Genomic DNA, 22297 nt, shown 5'->3' on the forward strand with positions numbered 1-22297 from the left:
TGCTCGCATGGCCTCACTGCCAAGCCGAAGAAATGCTTCCTTGGGAATAACAAGATTAGATATCTTGGACTGATACTTTCTAATAACTCTCTGTAGCCTTTCCCCAGTAAGATCAAAGCTTTATTAGAATTTAAATTCCCCAAAACCAAGAAGCTCATGCATAGCTTTCTTGGTTCTGTAAATTTTTATGCACGGTTTATCCTGAACCTTACTGATCTTACAGGCATCTTATCCGACTTCCTTAAAAAGCCTGTGAAGGAACCTCTTGAACTTTCCGACGTAGCTCGGGAAAAGTTTAATGAGATTAAAAATATCTTCTCGAAAGACCCTATACTTAAGATTCCAGATATTAATAAAACATTTTGTTTAAGAACTGATGCCTCCAATACTGGCTTAGGTGCAGTGTTACCACAATACCATGATGGTACTCTCTTCCCTGTATGCTTCCTAAGCCAGAAACTCCTTCCCGCAGAAACGAGATACTCCACAATAGAAAAGGAATGTTTAGCCCTTTTGTGGGGTATCTCCAAACTTAAATTTTATTTGCTGGGAAAAGAATTCATTTTAGAAACGGACCACAAACCTTTGATATACCTAGAAACTTTTAAGGGAACCAACAGTCGCCTCTTGAGGTGGACATTGGCACTCCAGGCTTTTAAGTTCCATATTGTGTATATCAATGGTTCATCCAATTATTTCTCTGACTAGTTAAGTCGTGACAGTCAGTAGAAGATTTGTTGCCTTACGCGACTTCCACATGTTAGAACTTTTTCCTCGCCTATTCTTCTTATACTCCTTGACTATAAGTCTTGGTATGGGGGAGTGTGAGGGAAAAGTTCAATAGATAGGAGTAGAGAGGGAGTATATAGTAACAATAGTTTCATTACCGGCTACTTGCTAAAGTAGGGTAAGTCAAGCTCCCGCTATTCCCGCCTTTTTTCCCCCACCCCGAAAATGATAGTTTGACTGCCGGCTGCTTGTTAAGGTAGGGTCAGTCAAGCTCCCGCTATTCCCGCCTTTTTTCCCCCACCCCAAAAGTGATAGTTTGACTGCCGGCTGCTTGTTAAGGTAGGGTCAGTCTAGCTGCCGCTATTCCTTCCCATCCTTCCCCCCCCCCTAAAGGTGACGTGTGGGGCTCCGGTCCAAACAGTAATCACTAGACTCACAGCTCCCAGCACTACTGTAAGTACATGCCTGCCTTGTATTCTAGTGGATTTATTGGTTGAAAGCTTCACTTTTGACCAATAATAAACTTAGTCCTTTCAATCTTGCTCTAGGTTGACTGATGTAATAATCACCACATCTTTTAGGTATTGTACTTATCATGGAGAGTGATTTCTTAAGCAGTGGGTAACCTGTCTATCTTTCCAGCTTGGATGACAGAGAGGGTCACCTGCCAATCAACAAGCAGAATTGATGGAGATGGACTAACGTCCTGAGACTTCCCCTTTTTGGATTTAATTACCTGTGCACATGTATGAAGTAGCAGGATATAACCCCCCATCATTGCAGTGAAAAAAACCTGCTTTCCTATCATCTAGAATGAGTATTCACAGATAGACTCTGTGAAGAACGAGCCGGTGGGTTGTCATCAACACCTGCAACCCCCCCCCCTCCATCAGCAGCAACGGCTACGATTTCAACAACAAGCAGTGTCACCAACACCAGACACCCCTATATATATTAGCGTTGAATTCAGTTATCATTTACATTTTTCATTTTTCATTTTCTTTAATGTAGGATTAATATTTCATATTTAAGTGTTTTATATTTTCTATATAATAAAGTGTTTATGTTTGTCTGTTATTATTTCTTTTTCTATTCACTAATTTTCCTGAGGAGGAGCCAGCCTGGGTAATACTGTCTGAAGTTGTTACAGGGCTGAGTAAGCCTTCACAATGCCCTCCGTCGAGCAACTTTACCAGCAGCTTAAGAAAGAAGCAAGAGTATATGGAGAGAAAAAGAAAGGTTAAGAGAGTGGTGAAGCAATGTAAAAAGAGAGCAAATGAGAGAGTGGGTGAGATGTTATCAACAAATTTTGTTGAAAATAAGAAAAAGTTTTGGAGTGAGATTAACAAGTTGAGGAAGCCTAGGGAACAAATGGATTTGTCTGTTAAAAATAGGAGAGGAGAGTTATTAAATGGTGAGTTAGATGTATCGGGAAGATGGAGAGAATATTTTGAGGAATTGTTAAATGTTGATGAAGATAGGGAAGCTATGATTTCGTGTATAGGGCAAGGAGGAATAACATCTTGTAGGAGTGAGAAAGAGCCAGTTGTGAGTGTGGGGAAAGTTCGTGAGGCAGTGGGTAGAATGAAAGGGGATAAGGCAGCTGGGGTTGATGGGATAAAGTTAGAAATGTTAAAAGCAAGTGGGGGACATAGTTTTGGAGTGGTTGGTGCTATTATTTAATAAATGTATGGAAGAGGGTAAAGTACCTAGGGATTGGCAAAAAGCATGCATAGTTTCTCTGAATAAAGGTAAAGGGGACAAAAGAGAGTGCAAAAAATATAGGGAAATAAGTCTGCTGAGTATTCCTGGTAAAGTGTATGGCAGAGTTATTGTTGAAAGAATTATGAGTAAGATAGAGAGTAGGATAGCAGATGAACAAGGTTTTAGGAAAGGTAGGGGGTGTGTAGACCAAGTGTTTACAGTTAAACATATAGGTGAACAGATTTAGGTAAGGATAAAGAGTTTTTTTGTTGCATTTATGGATTTGGAAAAGGCATGTGACAGGGTGGAGAGGGTGGCAATGTGGCAGATGTTGCAGGTTTATATAATAGGAGGTAAGTTACTGAAAGCAGTGAAGCGCTTTTTTTTTTGAGAATAGTGATGCTCAGGTTAGAGTATGTAGGAGAGAGGGAGATTATTTCCCAGAAAAAATAGGCCTTAGACAAGAATGTGTGATGTCACCATGGTTGTTCAATATATTTATAGATGGTGTGGTAAGAGAAGTGAATGCCCTGGTGTTGACAAGAGGTGTGGGGTTAAAAGATAAAGAATCTAACACAAACTGAGAGTTGTCACAGTTGCTCTTTGCTGATGACACTGTGCTTTCGGGAGATTCTGAAGAGAGGTTGTAGAGGTTGGTGGATGAGTTTGGTAGGGTATGTAAGAGAAGAAAATTAAAAGTGAATATAGGAAAGAGTAATGTGATGAGGATAAAAAAATTAGGTTATGAAAGATTGGATATCGATTGGAGGGAAAGAGTATGAAAGAGTATGAAAGAGGTGAGTGTGTTCAGATATTTAGGAGTGGACGTGTCAGCAGATGGGTCTAAGAAGGATGAGGTGAACCAAAGAATTGATGAGGGGAAAAGAGTAAGTGGTGAACTTCGGAATCTGTGGAGACAAAAAACTTTGTCCGTGGAAACAAAGAGGGGAATATGCAAGAGTATAGTTATACCAACACTCCTATATTGGTGTGAAGCATGAGTGGTGAATGTTGCAGCGAGGAGAAGGCTGGAGGCAATGGAGATGTCATGTCTGAGGGCAATGTGTGGTGTGAATATAATGCAGAGAATTCGTAGTTTCTAAATTAGGAGGAGGTGCGGAATTACCAAAACTATTATTCAGAGGGCTGAGGAAGGGTTATTGAGGTGGTTTGGACATGTAGAGAGGATGTAACAAAGTAGAATGACTTCGAGAGTGTATAAATCTATAGTGGAGGGAAGGTGGGGTAGGGGTCGGCCTAGGAAATGTTGGAGAGAGGGGGTAAAGGAGATTTTTGCGTGCGAAGGGCTTAGACTTCCAGCAAGCATGCGTGAGCGTATTTGATATGAGTGGAGACAAATGGTTTTTAGGACTTGACATGCTGTTGGAGTGTGAGCAGGGTAACATTTTTGAAGGGATTCAGGGAAACCGGCAGGCAGGACTTGGGAAATGGGAAATACAGTGTCTGGACTCTGAAGGAGGGGTGTTAATGTTGCAGTTTTATAACTGTAGTGTAAGCATGCCTCTAGCAAAACAGTGATGGAGTGAATGACGATGAAAGCTTTTCTTTTTCGGGCCACCCTGCCTTGGTGGGAAGCGGCTGATGTGTTAATAAAAAAATAATAACTAAATCACCACAGGAGGCAGCTCAGATGAAAATTCCCACACATGCGAGCTATTAAATCTTTGCACCAGATTTACTTTAGACCAGCAAATATTGGAGCCTACAAGACTAGAAAATATGCTGGACCTCATCTTCACTAACAACAAAGATATGATATGTAATATAATCGTATCAAAGACAATACACTCAGATCACAACATAATAGAGACACAGACATGTATGCACAGGGCTCCTGACTAGCAAAATGTGATCAGTCATGAGGGTGTTTTTACAAAATTCAACTTCAAAAAGAAAAACATACAATGGGAACAAGTTAACCATGTCCTAAATGAAACAAACTGGGAAGATATCCTAAACAACACAAATCCAAACCTTTGCCTAGAAAAAATTAACTCTGTGGCACTTGAGGTCTGCTCAAGCCACATTCCATTAAGAAAAAGAAAGAGAAGATGTAAACTAGAAAGAGAGAGATGCTCCCTATACAGACACAGGCGAAGAATCACAGAGCTGCTGAGAGCAGCCAGCATATCTAAAATACGAAGGGAGGCACTGGTCAAAGAAATAGCAAATATCAAACTTAAGCTTAAGGAATCTTACAGGAGACAAGAACCTCAGGAAAAACTAAAATCCATAAAGTTAACTGAAAAAATATACTTCTTCTCTTATGCAAAATCTAAGGGTAAAACAACATCCAGTATTGGGCCCCTGCTTTGGCAGGGTGGAACATATACAGATGACAGCAAAGAAATGAGTGAGATACTAAAGTCCCAATACGACTCAGTGTTCAGCAAGCCATTACCCAGACTAAGGGTCGACAATCTAAATGAATTCTTCATAACCGAAACCTAAAATCTGATCATCTCAAAAATCTCTGATATTATCCTAACACCACAAGACTTTGACACCACAGGACTCCAAGTGGACAACAACCAAACCTTCAAATGGGCCACTCAAAAAAATGTGAAGTTCAATGAAGAAAAATTTCAACAACTCATTAAAAGTATATCAGGGTATGCAACAAATTCTAACCATACAATAGAGCAAAAAGGCAATATGAAGGACCTGGGAGTGATAATGTCAGAGGATCTCACCTCTTAAGACCATAACAGTGTATTTACCGCATCTGCTAGAGAAATGAGAGGATGGATAAGGAGAACCTTCAAAACTAGGGACACCAAGCCGATGATTCTCTTCAAATCGCTTGTTCTCTCTAGGCTAGAGTACTGCTCTTCACTAACTTTTCCCCTTCAAGGCAGGCGAAATTGCCGACCTGGAGAGTGTACAAAAAACTTTCACGGCACACATAAGTACAATAAAGCACCAAAATTACTCGGAATGGTTGAAATCCCTTGGTTTGTATTCCCTGGAAGAGAGGCGAGAGAGATACATGATAATATACACTTGGAAAATCCTAGAGAGATTAGTAAAAAAAAACTTGCACACAAAAATCACTCCCCATGAGAGCAAGATTCGACAAGAGATGCAACTTTGCCCCTATGAAAAGCAGAAGTGTGACGAGTACACCTCTGCCTCTCAGCATACATAAAGAGGATTACCAGTAGACCCCTGGCTGTCTTCAAGAAGGCACTGGACAGGCACCTAAAGGTCAGTACCTGACCAGCCGGGCTGTGGTTCGTACGTCAAGTTGCGTGCGGCCAGCAGTAACAGCCTGGTTGATCAGACCCTGATCCACCACGAGGCCTGGTTTCAGACCGAGCCGCAGGGGCGTTGACCCCCGAAACCCTCTCCATGTATACTCCGGGTATGTGTGACGTGAAGGTTCTCCAGGTCAGCAATTTCTCCTTCCTTGAAGGAGGTAGTTAGTGTACAGCAGTATTCCAGCCAAGAGAGAACAATGGATATGAAGAGAATCATCATGGGCTTGGCGTTTATAGTTTTGAAGGTTCTCATTATCCATCCTATCATTTTTCTAGCAGATGAAGTAGATACATTGTTGTGGTCTTTGACATTATCACTCCCAGGTCTTTCACATTAATTTATCGCTCTATTGTGTGGTTAGAACTTGTTGTATACCCTGTTATAGTTTTAATTTCCTAAAGTTTTCTATATCTGAGTAGTTAAATTTCTCTTCATTGAACTTCATATTGTTTTGAATGGCCCATTTAAAGATTTGGAAGATGTCCGCTTGGAGTCTTGCAGTGTCTTTGATGGAGGACACTGTCATGGCAATTCGAGTGTCATCTGAAAAGGAAGACATGGAGCTGTGACTTACGTCTCTGTTGTCTGTGTCAGATACGAAGATGAGGAGCCGGTGAACTAAGTATCAGCGCCTGGATTTGGGCCAGGAGCTAGGTGTCAACCAGAACACCACAGATGGTGAGTAATTAGTATGTTTATTAGTACAGCCATCTTATTAGTGGGGTAGCCCACCTGTTAGAAATTTGCTACGGCTGGAATTTCTAGTAGGCTTGATTGTCGAGTAATTAATTAGTGTCAGGTAACACCCTCTAAATAAAGACAATAATATCTGCCTCTTCCTCTTAAGTTCAACGACATAAAACCCGGGGTATACATCAAACCCCTCGATTATTGACGAAGCATTGTCTGATATAACATTATTTTTCCTCATATGCAGTTGCTATATTGAAAGTAGTGCGCTTGTATTCAGATAAATCACAAGCAAGAGCCCTTGATTTCAGTTTCCAGGTCTTGTTTATACAGTGAACTGATGCCGCAAGAAATAAATAACATCTTGTGATTGGTCCTATGATCCAGTGTTAGATAAACGCGACTGAGAGTGTGTTTCTAATTGTGGTCCATGCAACATTCACAAATTTTAGTTCTGCTTCTAAAAGATCCCTGATATTTGAACTCTCCATAATATTCAGTGGCAGCTGGTCATGTGTATGTTGGAGATTCTCTGGCTAATGATCTTTGTCTCAAATCATTTTGGCTGAACTTCACTAACTTCTCTGTCTTACTCTTTATTTATGACAGCATAGATGATTGCTTCTGTGCACTGCTGTCACCCCCAGTAGCTCCTTCAGTCGTTTTATGCAGTTCACCGTCTTGCTTCTCTTTTAAATACTTACCATACTTCTATTCATAATAAAGTTTTAAGTGTGATGAGGTTTGAAGCGGCCTTCGCAGAAACCTTAATCTTCTTTGAAGATTAGTCTCTTAACAGAAACTAAGAGCTTCTGAAGGTGCTGTGGAAATGATACTACCATCCTCAGTATATTGTTGCTCCAAGCAAAAGTTTCTCACAAACAGCCAAGTTGACTAGACTAATAGATTACTTTGCAAATGTGCGACACTGTCACAACATATTGCTGTATTGCTGGACTTCCCCCATTCACCTTTACATAAATAATATTCGGGAATTAATCTGTGTTAAGCAATATTAATTATATAGCAGTGGTAATAAGCATAATTTCAAAGCAAGCAGGGGAAATGATAACATTAGCGATGAAGTAACGCCATTTCCATTGCCCTGTTTATGCTTCCCACTGTCCTTTGCCCTTTACTCTCATGAAATCGAGTAATATATTGCAAAAAATAACTTGAGAGGCAACTAATTATAAATCTTCCCTATAAGATATCCCTATTACCTAAATTTTGAAATACAGTGGATCCCCGGATATCGGCAAGTGCGGATATCGGTCAAATCGGATTTCGGCCGCTTTTTTGGCTGAAATGCTATCCTGGATTTCCGCCGGCAACTCGGAAATTCGCCGCATTGGACGCGTCCGCCCGCCACTCCGCTGCGTGAGTCAGTCTGGCTGTTTTTCTCAGTTAGTGAGCAACACTCCACGCATTCATCCAAACATTTCGTTATAATACATTTTTTTTTGTGGTTGTTTATTGAGTGTGACTGAGAAACAAACCACCATGGGCCCGAAGAAAGTTCCTAGTACCAGCTCTTTGGTAAAGAAAGTGAGAAACACAATAGAATTCAATAAAGAAAATTGTAGCAAAGTACGAAAGTGGTGTAAATCCAAATCAACAGTCACTTCCATTCTTGCAAAGAAAGTAGGAATCAAGGAAGCTAATGTTGCACAAGCGATAAATATGCTAACGAAACAAAGATCACCAATAATCGAAGATGTGGAGAAGTTATTGTTGGTGTGGATCAATGATAAACAGTTAGCAGGTATTGCGACCCCTGAATTGGTCACAATGTATATAATGTATATTACCTGTTCACATAATTTTATATTGCTTATATTTGCGATATTAGCTAAATCGTAAGTATATTGCTTTATATTATTTGACTTAGTTATATGATTAGGCAGGATGTAACATTTATATATTATTCAGTACTCATAGTTCATAAGTATTAAGTAGCTGATGGCCTTGTCTAACTATCGCTCTGCTTGTTTCCCTGCTGGCTTCTCTGTAGTTGCTGGGCAGCAGCAGTCCACGGAGAGTCACGTGATCAGGGTGGGGTGATCACACCTCACCTGGAGGAGAGTCTGCCTGGCCTGCGCTCGCTCTTGTCTGTTTGACGTTGCTTCCAACAAGACATCCCTCTCTAGCTCTCCATTGCTGGCCCTTGTTGGAAGATCGTCTCTGTCGCTTTCTTGTTGTTGGTTCTGTGTAACTCTGTTCACAGAACATGGCCTGGACTTAGTGATTTTCTACGTTGTACTGAGGTTGTATGTCTCATAGACACTCTGAGAAACTCAGGTCCTGAGCTGTAGCTTTTGACCTAATTCGTACTGGTATCTGTGCACTGTCACAGTCGGGGATTTTTTAATGCTGAACTTAGATTCAGTAGTATGGGAGTTTTGTGACTTTTGTGGAGGATCTGCAGATGGTCCCTACTTAGTGTCGTTATATTATCTCCTTGTTCCTGATTCTGTGTCGCTGTTGCTTGTTATATTGCTGTTCGGCTTATTAGTCATTTTATTGTTCAAGAAAGCTGTTCTTATTTGCTAGGTTGGTCAAGAAGTTAGTTAATGTGAGCACTTTTAGTCAGTCACTGGTTAAGTCTAGTCGAGTCTTGAGACATAGCAAACTACTCAGAGCACTTACACACATACACACAAACTTACTTGTAAATATTTGTATTATGTTATTAAATGCTAACAATGTACCAGACGGTACTTAAAAGCCATAAAGATGTGATATGTGCCTTCAGCACAATAATACTGTACACGAGAGAAGTGTAGGAACTTGTATCCTATATTATATTCAATTGATTACTATAATTCACTTTGATATTATACGCCTAGACAACTTTATTGTTATTAATAAACTTATTAAATTTTAATTTCTTTAGTTAGTAGCCTACCAGTTGTAATCCTGATGTACTATTGAATCTTAATAAATTCTAATGGATAATTGGACCAGGATACTGACTACTTGTTACAGAAGCCCAGTAACAGGCTGGATGCTAGAGGGTCATTCCTTTCTAGTATTCACTGGAGATCTCTATCATTATTTGAAATCACATTTTTTGTAACAGTGGGAGATAGTGTTGTGGAGTCGATCATTTGTGATAAGGCAAGGCAGCTGCATGCAGATCTCGTGAATAAAATGGCTGGAACGAGTGCTGCTGTTAGTGAATTTATGGCCAGCAAAGGCTGGTTTGACAGATTTAAGAAGCATAGTGGAATACACAGTGTTGTAAAGCATGGTGAGGCTGCAAGTTCAGACAAACGTGCGGCTGAAGAATTCGTCCATGAATTCAAGAAGTATGGAGAGGCTGAAGGATTCGTCCCCAACAAACATTCAGTTGTGACGAAACAGGCCTCTTTTGGTAGAAAATGCCAAGGAGGACCTACATCATGCAGGAGGAAAAGGCACTACCAGGGCACAAGCCTATGAAGGATAGGCGTCAATGATTGTCGTCAAGAGTAAATTGTGTGTGTTGTGGGAAGCTAATAATAAGGTATGGGCCACAAGGCAAATTTTCGTTAACTGGGTCCATGAAGTGTTTGGCCCGAGAATGAAAAAATGCCTCAAGGAAAATAAATGCCTTCTGGTACCGGACAATGCTCCTGCTCATCCTCCAAACCTGGTAGACCATTTGTCTATGGAGTTAATTTTAATAACAGTGAAGTTCTTGATTCCTAACACCCCTCCTCTCATCCAGCCCATGAACCAGCAGGTCATTTCTAACTTTAAAAAACTCTAACACGAAAGCAATGTTTCAAAGGGGCTTTGAAGTGACCTCGGACACTGAAGTGGCCCTAAGAGAGTTCTGGAGGAATCATTCAGTATTCTCCATTGCATAAGCCTTATAGGTAAGGCTTGGCAGGGAGTGACTTCCAGGACTTTGAACTCTGCTTATGAAAATTGTGGCCAGAATGTGTCCTCGACAAGGATTTTGAAGGATTTGTGGCTGATCCTGACCCTGTCGTCCATCTGCCTGTTGTGGAATCTGTTGTGTCTTTGGAGAAGTCCAAGGGGTTGGAGGTGAGTGGCGAGGATGTAGAAAAGTTGGTGGAGGACCACAAGGAAGAGCTAACCACGGAAGAGCTGCAAGAGCTTCATCTAGAACAACAACAGACCACAACTGAGAAATTTGCTTAAGAGGAGAAGGAAGTGAGAGGGGAGACTGTGCATTCTTCAGTGATTAAGGATATGTGTGCAAAGTTTTGTGGAGAAATATCACCCTGACCAAGCTGAAACAAGCCATATCTGTAACATGATCAGTGACAAAGCCTTGTCCCACCTCAGGTAAATCTTAAAGAGACGTCAGAAACAGACCTCTCTCGACAGTTTTTTTGTGCGACAGGGGTGAAGTGACTCTCAAGCTGGTCCTAGTGGCAGTAAAAGACAATGAAAGGAAGTAACCCCGGATAGGGATTTGATACCTGAAGTCCATATGGAGGGGGATTTCCCATCCAAACAATAACCCCAACTTCCTCTCCCCTCCTCGCCTTCTTCAATACGCCAACAAGAGTCTTTAATAAAGGTGTATAATGTTCATTTATCATTAAAATTAGTGCTTTATATTTCTTTCTCAACAAAAAATGAATTTTTTGTTAATATTTTTGGGTGTCTGGAACGGATTAATTCTATTTATATTAATTCTTATGAGAAATATTACTTCGGTTTTCGGGCTTTTCGGATTTAGGCCGACCTTCTGGAACGGATTACGGCCGAAATCTAGGGTTCCACTGTATAACGAGAAATGTTTCTCATTTATTTCATAACTCAGCCAAAGACATTACTGAGTCAGAATTGTTCATGAATCCCATGAATGTTTATACATTTGAAAATTTAAAAAATAAAAGCTTTCCCCTAACATCACACACCACTTGAAAAATGTTACTTATTAAATTCAATACAAAAATTAACTTAGGACACAAAAGTATAAATTAGGTTTTTTCACGAAATATTGCGCCCTTTCGTAAAAAAAACTGGACTCCGAGTGAGGAAACGAGCCCCACTAACACAGTGTTGACACAATTATAACTCTCAGCGGTACAGGTACTGGACGTGACCCAAACAACAAGAATAGCATCAGAATGTACATTTATGCACGATATGATGTGTAACTGCAATTAATTTTTAACCTAAAATTTCAGTTACCATTACAATTAAAATTACTAAAATTAATTCAATTACAATTACAGTGTTACAGCTCTGGTCCCCACAAAACGCCAGTCAGCTGACTACTGACACGACGTCACCAAGAGAGCAGAGCCCCGCGTAACATGAGAGAACAGCCCCGCGTACCATGAGAGAACAGCCCTGCGTACCATGAGAGAACAGCCCCGCGTACCATGAGAGAACAGCCCTGCGTACCATGAGTGAACAGCCCCGCGTACCATGAGAAAAGAGCGCCGCGTACAATGAGACCAGAGCCCCGGGTACCATGAGACCAGAGCCCCGGGTACCATGAGAGAAGAGCCCCGCATACCATGAGACCAGAGCCCCGGGTACCTTGAGACCAGAGCCCCGGGCACCATGAGAGAAGAGCCCCTCGTACCACGAGAGAAGAGCCCTGCGTACCATGAGAGAAGAGCCCCGTGTACCATGAGACAAGAGCCCCGGGTACCATGAGAGAAAAAACCCGCAGACCATGAGACAAGAGCCCCACGTACCATGAGACCAGAGCCCCGGGTACCATGAGAGCAGAGACCCACGTACCATGAAAGCAGAGCCCCACGTGCCATGAGAGCAGAGCCCTGTGCACGATGAGAGAAGCGCCCCGCATTCCATGAGAGCAGAGCTCCAAGCACCAAGAGAGCAGAGCCCCGCGCGCCAAGGGAGCAGAGCCCCACGCACAATGAGAGCACAGCCCCGCGTAATCCCTCTCCCTCTTGCTACCCAATACCCCTGCACCCTTCCCTGGAGGTTACCTGGAGGTTATTCTGGGGATCAACGCCCCCGCGGCCCGGTCCATGACCAGGCCTCCCGATGGATCAGGGCCTGATCAACTAGGCTGTTACTGCTGGCCGCACGCAGTCCGACGTACGAGCCACAGCCCGGCTGATCCGGCACCGACTTTAGGTATCTGTCCAGCTCTCTCTTGAAGGCAGCCAGGGGTTTATTGGCAATTCCCCTAATGCTTGATGGGAGGCTGTTGAACAGTTTTGGGCCCCGGACACTTATGGTGTTTTCTCTTAGTGTACCAATGGCGCCCCTACTTTTTATTGGCGGCATTTTGCATCGCCTGCCCAGTCTTTTACTTTCGTAGGGAGTGATTTCTGTGTGCAGATTTGGGACCATTCCTTCCAAGATTTTCCAAGTGTAGATTATGATATATCTCTCCCTCCTGCGTTCCAACGAGCACAAGTCAAGTGCTTCCAAGCGTTCCCAGTAGTTAAGGTGCTTGACAGAACTTATACGTGCAGTAAAGGATCTCTGTACACTCTCTAGATCTGCGATTTCACCTGCTTTGTATGGAGATGTTAATGTACAGCAGTATTCCAGCCTAGAGAGAACAAGTGATTTGAAAAGGATCATCATGGGCTTGGCATCTCTCGTTTTGAAAGTTCTCATTATCCATCCTATCATTTTCTTTGCACGTGCGATCGTGGCACTGTTGTGATCCTTGAAAGTGAGATCCTCAGACATTACTACTCCCAGGTCCCTTACATTATTTTTCCGCTCTATTGTATGGCCGGAGTCAGTAGTATACTCTGTTCTAGTTATTATCTCCTCCAGTTTTCCATAACGGAGTAGTTGGAATTTGTCCTCATTGAACATCATATTGTTTACCGTTGCCCACTGGAAAACTTTGTTTATATCTTCTTGGAGGTTAACCGCGTCCTCAGCAGATGACAGCCTCATGCAGATCCTAGTATCATCCGCAAAGGATGATACGGTGCTGTGGTGTATATCCCTGCCCTGCTGCGCTGTATGACCCCTGTATGTTTAGCGCTTCTTTTTCATTATAATATAAATTTGAAAAATATTTGTATTTTTATTCATTGTATATCTGTAACAAAAATGTGTTGATATGATATTGCTCGTAATGTATGAATGCTCTCTCTCTCTCTCTCTCTCTCTCTCTCTCTCTCTCTCTCTCTCTCTCTCTCTCTCTCTCTCTCTCTCTCTCTCTCTCTCTCTCTCTCTCTCTCCCTCTCTCCCTCTCTCTCTCCCTCTCTCCCTCTCTCTCTCTCTCTCTCTCTCTCTCTCTCTCTCTCTCTCTCTCTCTCTCTCTCTCTCTCTCTCTCTCTCTCTCTCTCTCTCCCTCTCTCCCTCTCTGTCTCTCTCTCTCTCTCTCTTCTTTAAAAAATGGTATAAAAATGAAAGGACTGAAATATCCTATGCTGTGATTAAACTCTATTTATATATGAAACAGACATTTCATTCCTCTATTTGCAGTGTTGCTCACTTTGAATACAATGTTAAAATTAAATATGCAAGGGAGGCTGAAGTACAAACAGCTGGGACGTCAGACACTAACCTTCTCTCTTCATCATACTTATGGAAAGTTTACTTAAACATTAATCATCCCGCCGAGACACTAAAAATATTTAAGATTCTGGCTGACCAAATACAGTAACATAGTTTTCTCAAATTCTTAATTAAATATACATGTTACCATAAAGTGCGGCTATAATAAATGTGAGGAAAATGGTTTCTGGAGTACGTACCAGTACCCTTAGCGATGAAGTAGCCCCAGAAGAAGGTTCCCAGAACGATGCCCTGCTGCTGTAGGCTCCAGTCGTACTCTCCTGCCTTCTGTAGTGGAGAACCTCAGTCAACGTGGAAGCTGTGGCACATTATTTACAACTACAGGCGAAATAGAATGAGAAATGTAGAATGAGAATTATTATAAATAATGATATATTATTATTTCCAAAGAAGGCTGTAATGTTGTACGTCATTTAGCTGTGCCTTTGGTGACAGAGAAAGTGAATTTAACATTATGGATTTGGTGTTTCAATGTATTGTGTAAACATCAGATAATAGACGAATCTCCGCTAGGGAAAAACATTAGTTATAAACACTAACTTTTTCCAGAGTCATAAGTTTAGTAAACTAAATATGGAGGTATAGACACACATGAAGGTTAATAGTTAGCAGAATAAATTACCATAGTTGCATTATCGTTGTATGAGGCGTTGACAGCGGCAGAGCAAGCGTGAGGCATGTTGTTGCTTGTAGTGGATGAGGTGTTGACCATGGCCACAATGGCCACACTGAGGCTGAACCTGGACAGGTAGTCGAGGGCACATCCCAGCAGCGCAAGCACCATTATCACGTACCGTATTGGCAGGTAGCAGGTCATCGGTCCTTTTCGAGAGTTAAAATATTATTTCGTTGTTAAGATAATTTTAAACTACCTTCACTTTTCATAGCTCAAACTCTATTACTTCCAATATCAAAGCGCTGATAAAGCTGTATGATTTAGCCCTTTCTAATAAATGTAATATGAAAACAGCTCAGTTACGCCAGTTGTATTGTTGCAGGTTGGCCGGTACATTTGCCGGTCCGGGTCTTTTCCAGTTGGTAACCAGGTCTTGGCTGGCATGCCCTTCAAGTGACCATTGCAGAGTCCGATGGAGCCAAACCCCAGCTTTAGGCCGTGCCCTGAGCCCTGGAGAACTCAGCTTCACGGTGATTGGTCGATGGGAAGCGATGCTAGTGGGGACTAGCGTTTTTGATGTTTCTGAATTTCGTTCTTGAGACGTGGATGATTCAGGTCATGTTCTCATAGTCGGTAATATACTCATGGATATACTCAAGCATCTATACATTAGATATTTTACAGAGAATAGAAAAAAAAAACAGACTGAATTTAGCCAGAAAATTACAAAAAGTAAGTAGCAATTTGCCCGAAAAAAAATTAAAGCACTAATTGAAATCAGAGAAACGTGTAATTAGGTTCCTCTCAAGATAGTGTAAAAACAAGTTGCACTGTAGATGGACTGAGAAAGTTTGCATGCGCTCACGAAAGAAGGGGAAGATCAAGTATGAGAAGCATGGAGATAGTAAGAGTGATCTACTTAGGATATACAGCCATTTCATGAGAATGTGAAACAGAAGCTTGTTAAATGTTATGCATTCTAAAAGGATTGCTGATGTCTTCTTACCTCACATACATAAATCATTTGACATGGTCGGGACAACTGTATGTAGTATGCCCGAACAACGTAACCACTGTCGGCATTTATATTTTGCGTCATGCCGTATAGGCGTCATGCTGCCAAGTGGTTGGGCCTAGTTCTATTTGGATTTGTAACTTTTCTCAAGACTTGGATATAATTATATTTATAAGGTAATATTTAGTCAAAAATTTTTTTTAAAGACGTTCAGCCTATCCTGTGAACGACTCCTTGTCCGTTTCATAATTTCCTTTCATTTTCTTCTCAACCTCGCTGAATAGTTTGGGTCACCCGACAGATGCGAGATGAGACGAGCAGCATGATCCAATAATAATTCAGAAACTAAAGAATTTATCGCCTTGGGAACTCTGCTGCTCCTTCACCTTTTTCTTTAGATCTACACTCCTGCATCATTACAAGAACTCTACTGTTCAACTACTGTGCTGATCAAAACTCACATCTTGAGAACTCTTTTTCTATACCACCAGAACAGAGCTACTATCTCAACAACATTCTATGATTGAGGAATTTGCCATGTTTTTTATACCTGTGCTGACGATTTCCAGTCGAATACCAATGCCTGCATCTAACTCCGAAGGTGCTAGCTGCGCACTTTGGTAGGCATTGTAACTGTAGGGAGATGGACTTCACAATAGTCAAGACAACCTGTGACCTTCTTACTCTATCTCCAGTATCCCGTTACTCTTCAGCTATTCCTGTGCACCTTGCCATACCAACAGGCAGACTCAGAAGAACATCTTTCTGTACATATTTGGCTTGTTCATTTGATTTATTTATTCACTTAATTTTTCTATAATTTGTTTTATTTAGGACTAGTTCACGTTAATTGTTTTATATTTTAAGATTTGCTTATATTCAATAAATTTTTTTTATCTTTTGTTGTAATTTATTTTTCTAATTTATTTTCATAAGGAGGAGGTGGCTACTTCAAAAGCTCTTTGAGGGTTTGAAAGGCCCTTACACCTTCACAAGGACCAGTTTGCTGACCAATGCCTGGAGAGACCAAGAGACAGAACGGTGACAGAAACAAAATGTCTTGATATGTGCTATTATTACAGCAGCAGTGTACTTATGGAGACAAATATTTGTAGATCTACAGCTGGAGGAAACATAGTGAAGCATCATGTAGTTTTACCAGACATTTCGTGAGTAATGTACTGATTTTCCTCACAACATTTAGGTACTGGGAAAACACTTAATTACCTGGTTAAACACTTTGCATGACCTAAAATGAAGGAAACTGTCTTTGACCTTGTGTAGCTCAGTCATATCCGTCAGTTGATCGGCAAGCCTACAAACACACCACCAGGTTTTCTCATATCTATCCCAGCTGTTGGAAAACCTTTTACATATCTTATAATAGACTGTGTTGGTCCTCTACCTAGAACCAAACTAGAAATCCTATAGTTATTAACTCTTATGAATGAAGATACACACTATCCCGAAGAAATTCCCATGAGATAAATGCACATGCTGTTGAGAGAGCATTGAGATTTTTTCGCAGGTTGGTTTGCTACGAGATATTCAATCGGATCAGGATCAAAGTTCACTTCTAAAATCTTTCGTGAGGCATTATCACACCTAGGAATAGGGTATCTGCTTACTACCAGTTATCACCCGCAAACTCAAGGTACTCTAGGTAGATTTCATTTGACATTGAAGTCCATAATAAAGAAGCAGTGTGAGCACTTCCCTTGATTGTTTGCTATTGATGTAGGTGAGCAAAAAAGCCATGGTTTTAGGCCCTTTGAGCTGAGAATCAGCCACTAGATTCGCAGTCCTTTTTCTGTAATAAGACATGTGGCTTGGGACATAAAATCCATCTTCGAGCACTTCACATTTATTAATGCAACAGCATTTGAAAACTTCTAGAGAGCTAGCTGTGACACATTTTGCTGTTGCTCAGGCTAGACTGATACATCATTATGAAAAGCATGCTGTCCCTCGTTCTTTTAAAACAGATGATAAGGTGAAAACTCAGACTTTATTTCTAGGTCATGCTCTACATGCCTGGTATGGTAGTCCCCTGGAAGTAGTCAAAGTGCATACTAACGTAAATTTAGTGCACAAGCTTAGGAAAAGGAAATCTGAACATATCTACTACGTTAATCAACTCGATTACTTCTCCATCCCTGTATCTGCTACAACTGTACTTCCTAAGTCAGAGGAAGATTGCGTCAATCTGCCTGATGTCTCTAGAGATATAGATGTGCGCTTAGAAAATTCATTGGCACTACAATCACTTGATAATTTTCTTAGTAACCTTGACACAAATAAATCAGGTGACGTAAAATAGTTGATACTTGAATAACTTTGTGTTCAGCGATGTAACTAAACACTATTCTGTTAGTGAACATGATGTGGATGGACAGGGTGCATTCCCTATAAAAAACATTCTTCTTCTTACAGGATGAGTCCTACGAAACACCAAGCACTGATGAAGGAAGTTAGCTTTCTGTTATCACATGGGTTGACAAAACTCAGTAAAGTTCTTAGACTTTACCTTGCATATTAGTACCTAAACCTGACGGCAGTTTCATGATGTGTACTGATTAGTGTAAGGTGAATGCAATTAGTTACCTTACATAATGAATGCTTCTTTCAAGCATTGATGATTTTATTTATCTTGTGGAAAATTGCATTTATCTGGATGTAACTCATAATGTACATACCAGTAAATAACAAAGATAATTATTATTTATCAATTAGACAAGTAGGAATTTGGGACACCTAGGTCACAAAAAATGTCCCCCTTCGACACCTACCACTCTCATATCCACAAGTTGCTCTGGTCCTATTAATTAAATAAAATATACATACACCAGGAGTACTGGTAAATATGTAAATTTTGTGGACTGTATATTAAAAATAATAAATGGTTATATATATATATACACAATTACATAACAGAAGGAAAATATATCTTAATATCACTCACCAATTTGACTGGAGATTAACGTGTATCATACTCAGAAAACCTCACTCTAACTAAATCTATGAAAATAATGCTGGCCAGAATTACACACAAATCTAGAGAGCTTATCTGAGATTCCTGGAGCTGTTTTGTCCAGTCGTCTGATATCTCAAGTTATGCAGGAATGCACATCCACCAACTTCGCCTCCTATTTGAGAGGTGTCAACACAATTTTAACCTCTAGAGCACAAAAAATTCTTCCCATTACACCAACGTTTGTACAAATTCAAAACCAGATGGCGAGTGTCCCTTTCTGTGCAGGCGCAGCTTCCAGTTTCCCATTTTCGATAACATACTTCTTTTAAAAATACAATACAGGGCATCTATTTACATATAAATTACTATATTTCCGGAAAATATACAGTGTTTTCCACACTGCGGCCAGGCAGAGGTCGTTGCAAAACGACTCAAATTGCTGATTTGGCAATGGTGGAGGACCTGGGTACATATAGGATCCGGCATCCACACGGCGACACATTACACAAGATTCAATCACCCTTTTTACACTCTGCTGTCCTTGTTGAATCCAGAAAGTTTCCCTAATACAATTTAAGGTATCTTGTACCCCACCATGCATTACATTTTTAAGGGCATTTAGAACAAGTAAATTTGTTAGATGATGAGTTTTGGGCATTAAGATAGGGTGTTTAGCATAATCACCCAATTCAGCATTTTGTAACCTACCTCTGCACCTAATTACACTGTTCTCTAAATACAGCCCCAATTTCTCTATTATGGAACCTTTCACAATTTTTCTTTCCATCATCAATTTAATCTCATTTCCATAGATTTCCCCCTGTACCCTCTTTATCCAATATTCAAGAGTATGTGAAAACTTAAATGAAATATTCATCTTGTTTAGAAATTTAAACACCAACTTAGTTACATTGATTAGTTTGGGTAAAGAAGAATACCTATTTATATCAATGGCTTAGGAAGGACAAACAATTGGAGCGGTGGTCACAGTAATTTTAACAGGAGCAATATACACCTTTTGTACAGGCCAATTAGCTTTATTTACCAGCCAGCTCGGTCCTTTAAACCATGATACAGCATTTACAAATTTAGCATAAGATAAACCTCGAGACAAGAAATCAGCGGGATTCTCCTCACCTGGTATATGATTAAATGTTAACATATGCTGACCCAGACTATTATACTTCCCTTGCATCTGATTAATTTTAGCAACTCTGTTTTGTACGTACACAATTTTACTGTTTCCATTACGAATCCATTGTAAGGATACCTCATTATCAGACCAAATTACAGTGTCGCTAATATTTATCTCCTGCAACTTATTTCTTATATAATTAGCTAATTTGACACCTACATAAATGGCTGTTAATTCCAACTGAGGCAAGGTACGTGATTTAATTGGAGACACTTTAGCCTTAGACATAACAGGAGAAATAACACTATTACATTGAAGGTAAGCAACTGCTCCATATGCCAATTTGGAAGCATCACAAAAAATGTGGAGTACATTTTTCCCATTTGGATTGGCCACCTGGCGTGGGAACTCCAACACTGGATTTTTTTCATAATCACCAATTAATTCATCCCACCTGTTAATGAATTCCTCAGGTAGAATTTCTTCCCAAGCACATTTAAGTTTCCATGCTTCCTGAATTAATAATTTCCCTCTTATAGTAAGGGGTGACAATAAACCTAGTGGATCAAAACATTTGGAAACTTCAGCAAGCAAAACTCTTATTTAATTTATTGGGAATACTGTAATTATTAGGTTTTAACATTAACAAATCTCTCTCAGTATCCCAAGTTAATCCCAATACATTACTACATTTTGGCACTTCATCTCCAGGGTAATCTTTACTTATTTTGTCCTTTAATTTGGACGAATTGCTATTCCATTCCCTCAGAGGCATATTTGCACCTTGCATTATTTTATGAGCCTCTCCATAAGTCATTAACAGTTCCTCTTCAGTTGACGTCACACCCAGGAAATTGTCCACATAAAATTTTGCTCATTACTTTACTCAATGGACTTTCCATACATTTAAGGTGTGCATTTATCGTCGCTTGAAGTAGGAACGGACTGGATGTAGCACCAAATAATACGCTCTTAAAGCGAAAGGTTTTCAGAGGGCTAAGTGGGTCACTAGGATTCTCATGCCATAAGAAGTAGGTACAATCCCGGTTAGCCTCTTGTAAACCCACTCTTAGGAAAGCTTTACTTATGTCAGCCATAAAGGCATAGTGTTTCACTCTGAAATTTAATAAGATATCTCCTAATTTTTCCGTCAACGACGGACCTGTCATCAAACAGTCATTTAAACTAGGTACATTTTTGTTACTCCTGGCACTACAATTAAACACAATTCTTAGAGGAGTGGTCTTAGAATCCTTCTTCACTCCGTGATGTGGCAAATAGTGACCATAAATTTTGGCTTGCTCAGGAGGTACCTCTTCTATAAATTTATTAATTAATTGTTCAGCAATTATATCATTATAGGCAGTTAACAATTCTGGTGTCTTACTCAGTTCGCGGAGCTGAGCCTTTAACTGTCCACATGCCATTCTGTAATTAGTGGGCAATTCTGGATGGTTCAGTCTCCACGGATGTCGCACCCAGTATTGTCCAGATACAAATTTTACATCTCTCAGGTACTGATCCTGAGTAAAAGAATCATCTGGACTTTCTTCATTTAAATTTATTCCAATGCTGTCTAATTCCCACAATTTATGCACTGGCTCAACACCATCCTCTATGGAAGAATTATACTGGGGTACAACTTCATGAGTAAGACACACAGTTATGGTATTTGTAGTTTCCTCTAGTCATGAATTATTATTAAGAGGAATCCTACCATACATTACATGGCCTCCTGCAGTCTTCAAAAGGGTGACACCACATTTTTTTACCATACCCTTTACAAAGGAGGCATAATAGTCACTACCTATCAAAATATTTATTGGGCCTAGAGAATCATCACTTACACCAGAAGGTGCTAAATTTACATTATGTGAGAGTCTTTCTGTAGCTTTACTAAGTCCTATTGTAGATATTTTCTCTGGAAGTCTATCTACAATTACTGCATTAACACGTTTTTTCTCATTGCCCAACCTGACAGTTACATAAACAGTGTCATACAATTGAGCTCTTTTATATGAGAGAAAACCAGATAATTTTAGAGTTGTAGGATCTCCAATCTGTACTTTCATACTATCAAGACATTTACGTTTAATGAAAGTACACTGTGATCCCTGGTCTAATAATGCAGCTACATTTTTTTATGTATGCCTTTTATCATCAATTTTTACCTGTAACACAGGTAAGGCTACTTCAGCAAAACCATCATTATTAACATTAGCAGCAATTTTTACATTAGCTACTGTTGTGTCAGGATTGTCAACATTATCATTATTATCAACATTAACATATAGACCCTTACACATGACTATATGGTGCCTTCTTTTGTGACATTGATAACAGAAGTTTAATTTGGCATAACAATCCTTTACATTGTGATTACCCAAACACATGATACATCTCTCAAGTTCCTCCAATCTTTCAACTTTATCATTCCATGAATTGTATGCATTGCAATTCTTAGAAAAATGAATACCCTTGCAGAAAAGACAATCTCTCTTTTTTTTGACTGGTTTCCTATTAACTGTGCTACTCTTAGGAGGGTACTTATTCTTCTTACCTTGTGGAGAATCATTATTTCTGATTCCTGCTACTTGATATGCACCTATGCAACTCTTTTTAGGAAATGAATTTTGATTATTAATATTGGGATAATTT

At 40.1% G+C, this 22297-nt stretch overlaps 1 protein-coding gene across 3 annotated transcripts in view; it reads right to left on the reverse strand.

The window, feature by feature from the left end:
• The window catches only part of LOC128696521 (uncharacterized transporter slc-17.2), a 164692-nt gene that overhangs the window by 128020 nt on the left and 14375 nt on the right, over window positions 1-22297 (reverse strand). For all 3 annotated transcript variants that reach the window (XM_053787801.2, XM_070094763.1, XM_070094762.1), the window contains exons 2-3: window positions 14522-14721; window positions 14079-14166 (exon numbers count right to left, since the gene is read on the reverse strand). In XM_053787801.2, coding sequence (XP_053643776.2) covers window positions 14079-14166; window positions 14522-14721 — 288 coding nt within the window. The remainder of the gene's footprint in view (window positions 1-14078; window positions 14167-14521; window positions 14722-22297) is intronic.

Source organism: Cherax quadricarinatus, chromosome 47, assembly GCF_038502225.1.
Source record: "Cherax quadricarinatus isolate ZL_2023a chromosome 47, ASM3850222v1, whole genome shotgun sequence".
NCBI lineage: Eukaryota > Metazoa > Arthropoda > Malacostraca > Decapoda > Parastacidae > Cherax > Cherax quadricarinatus.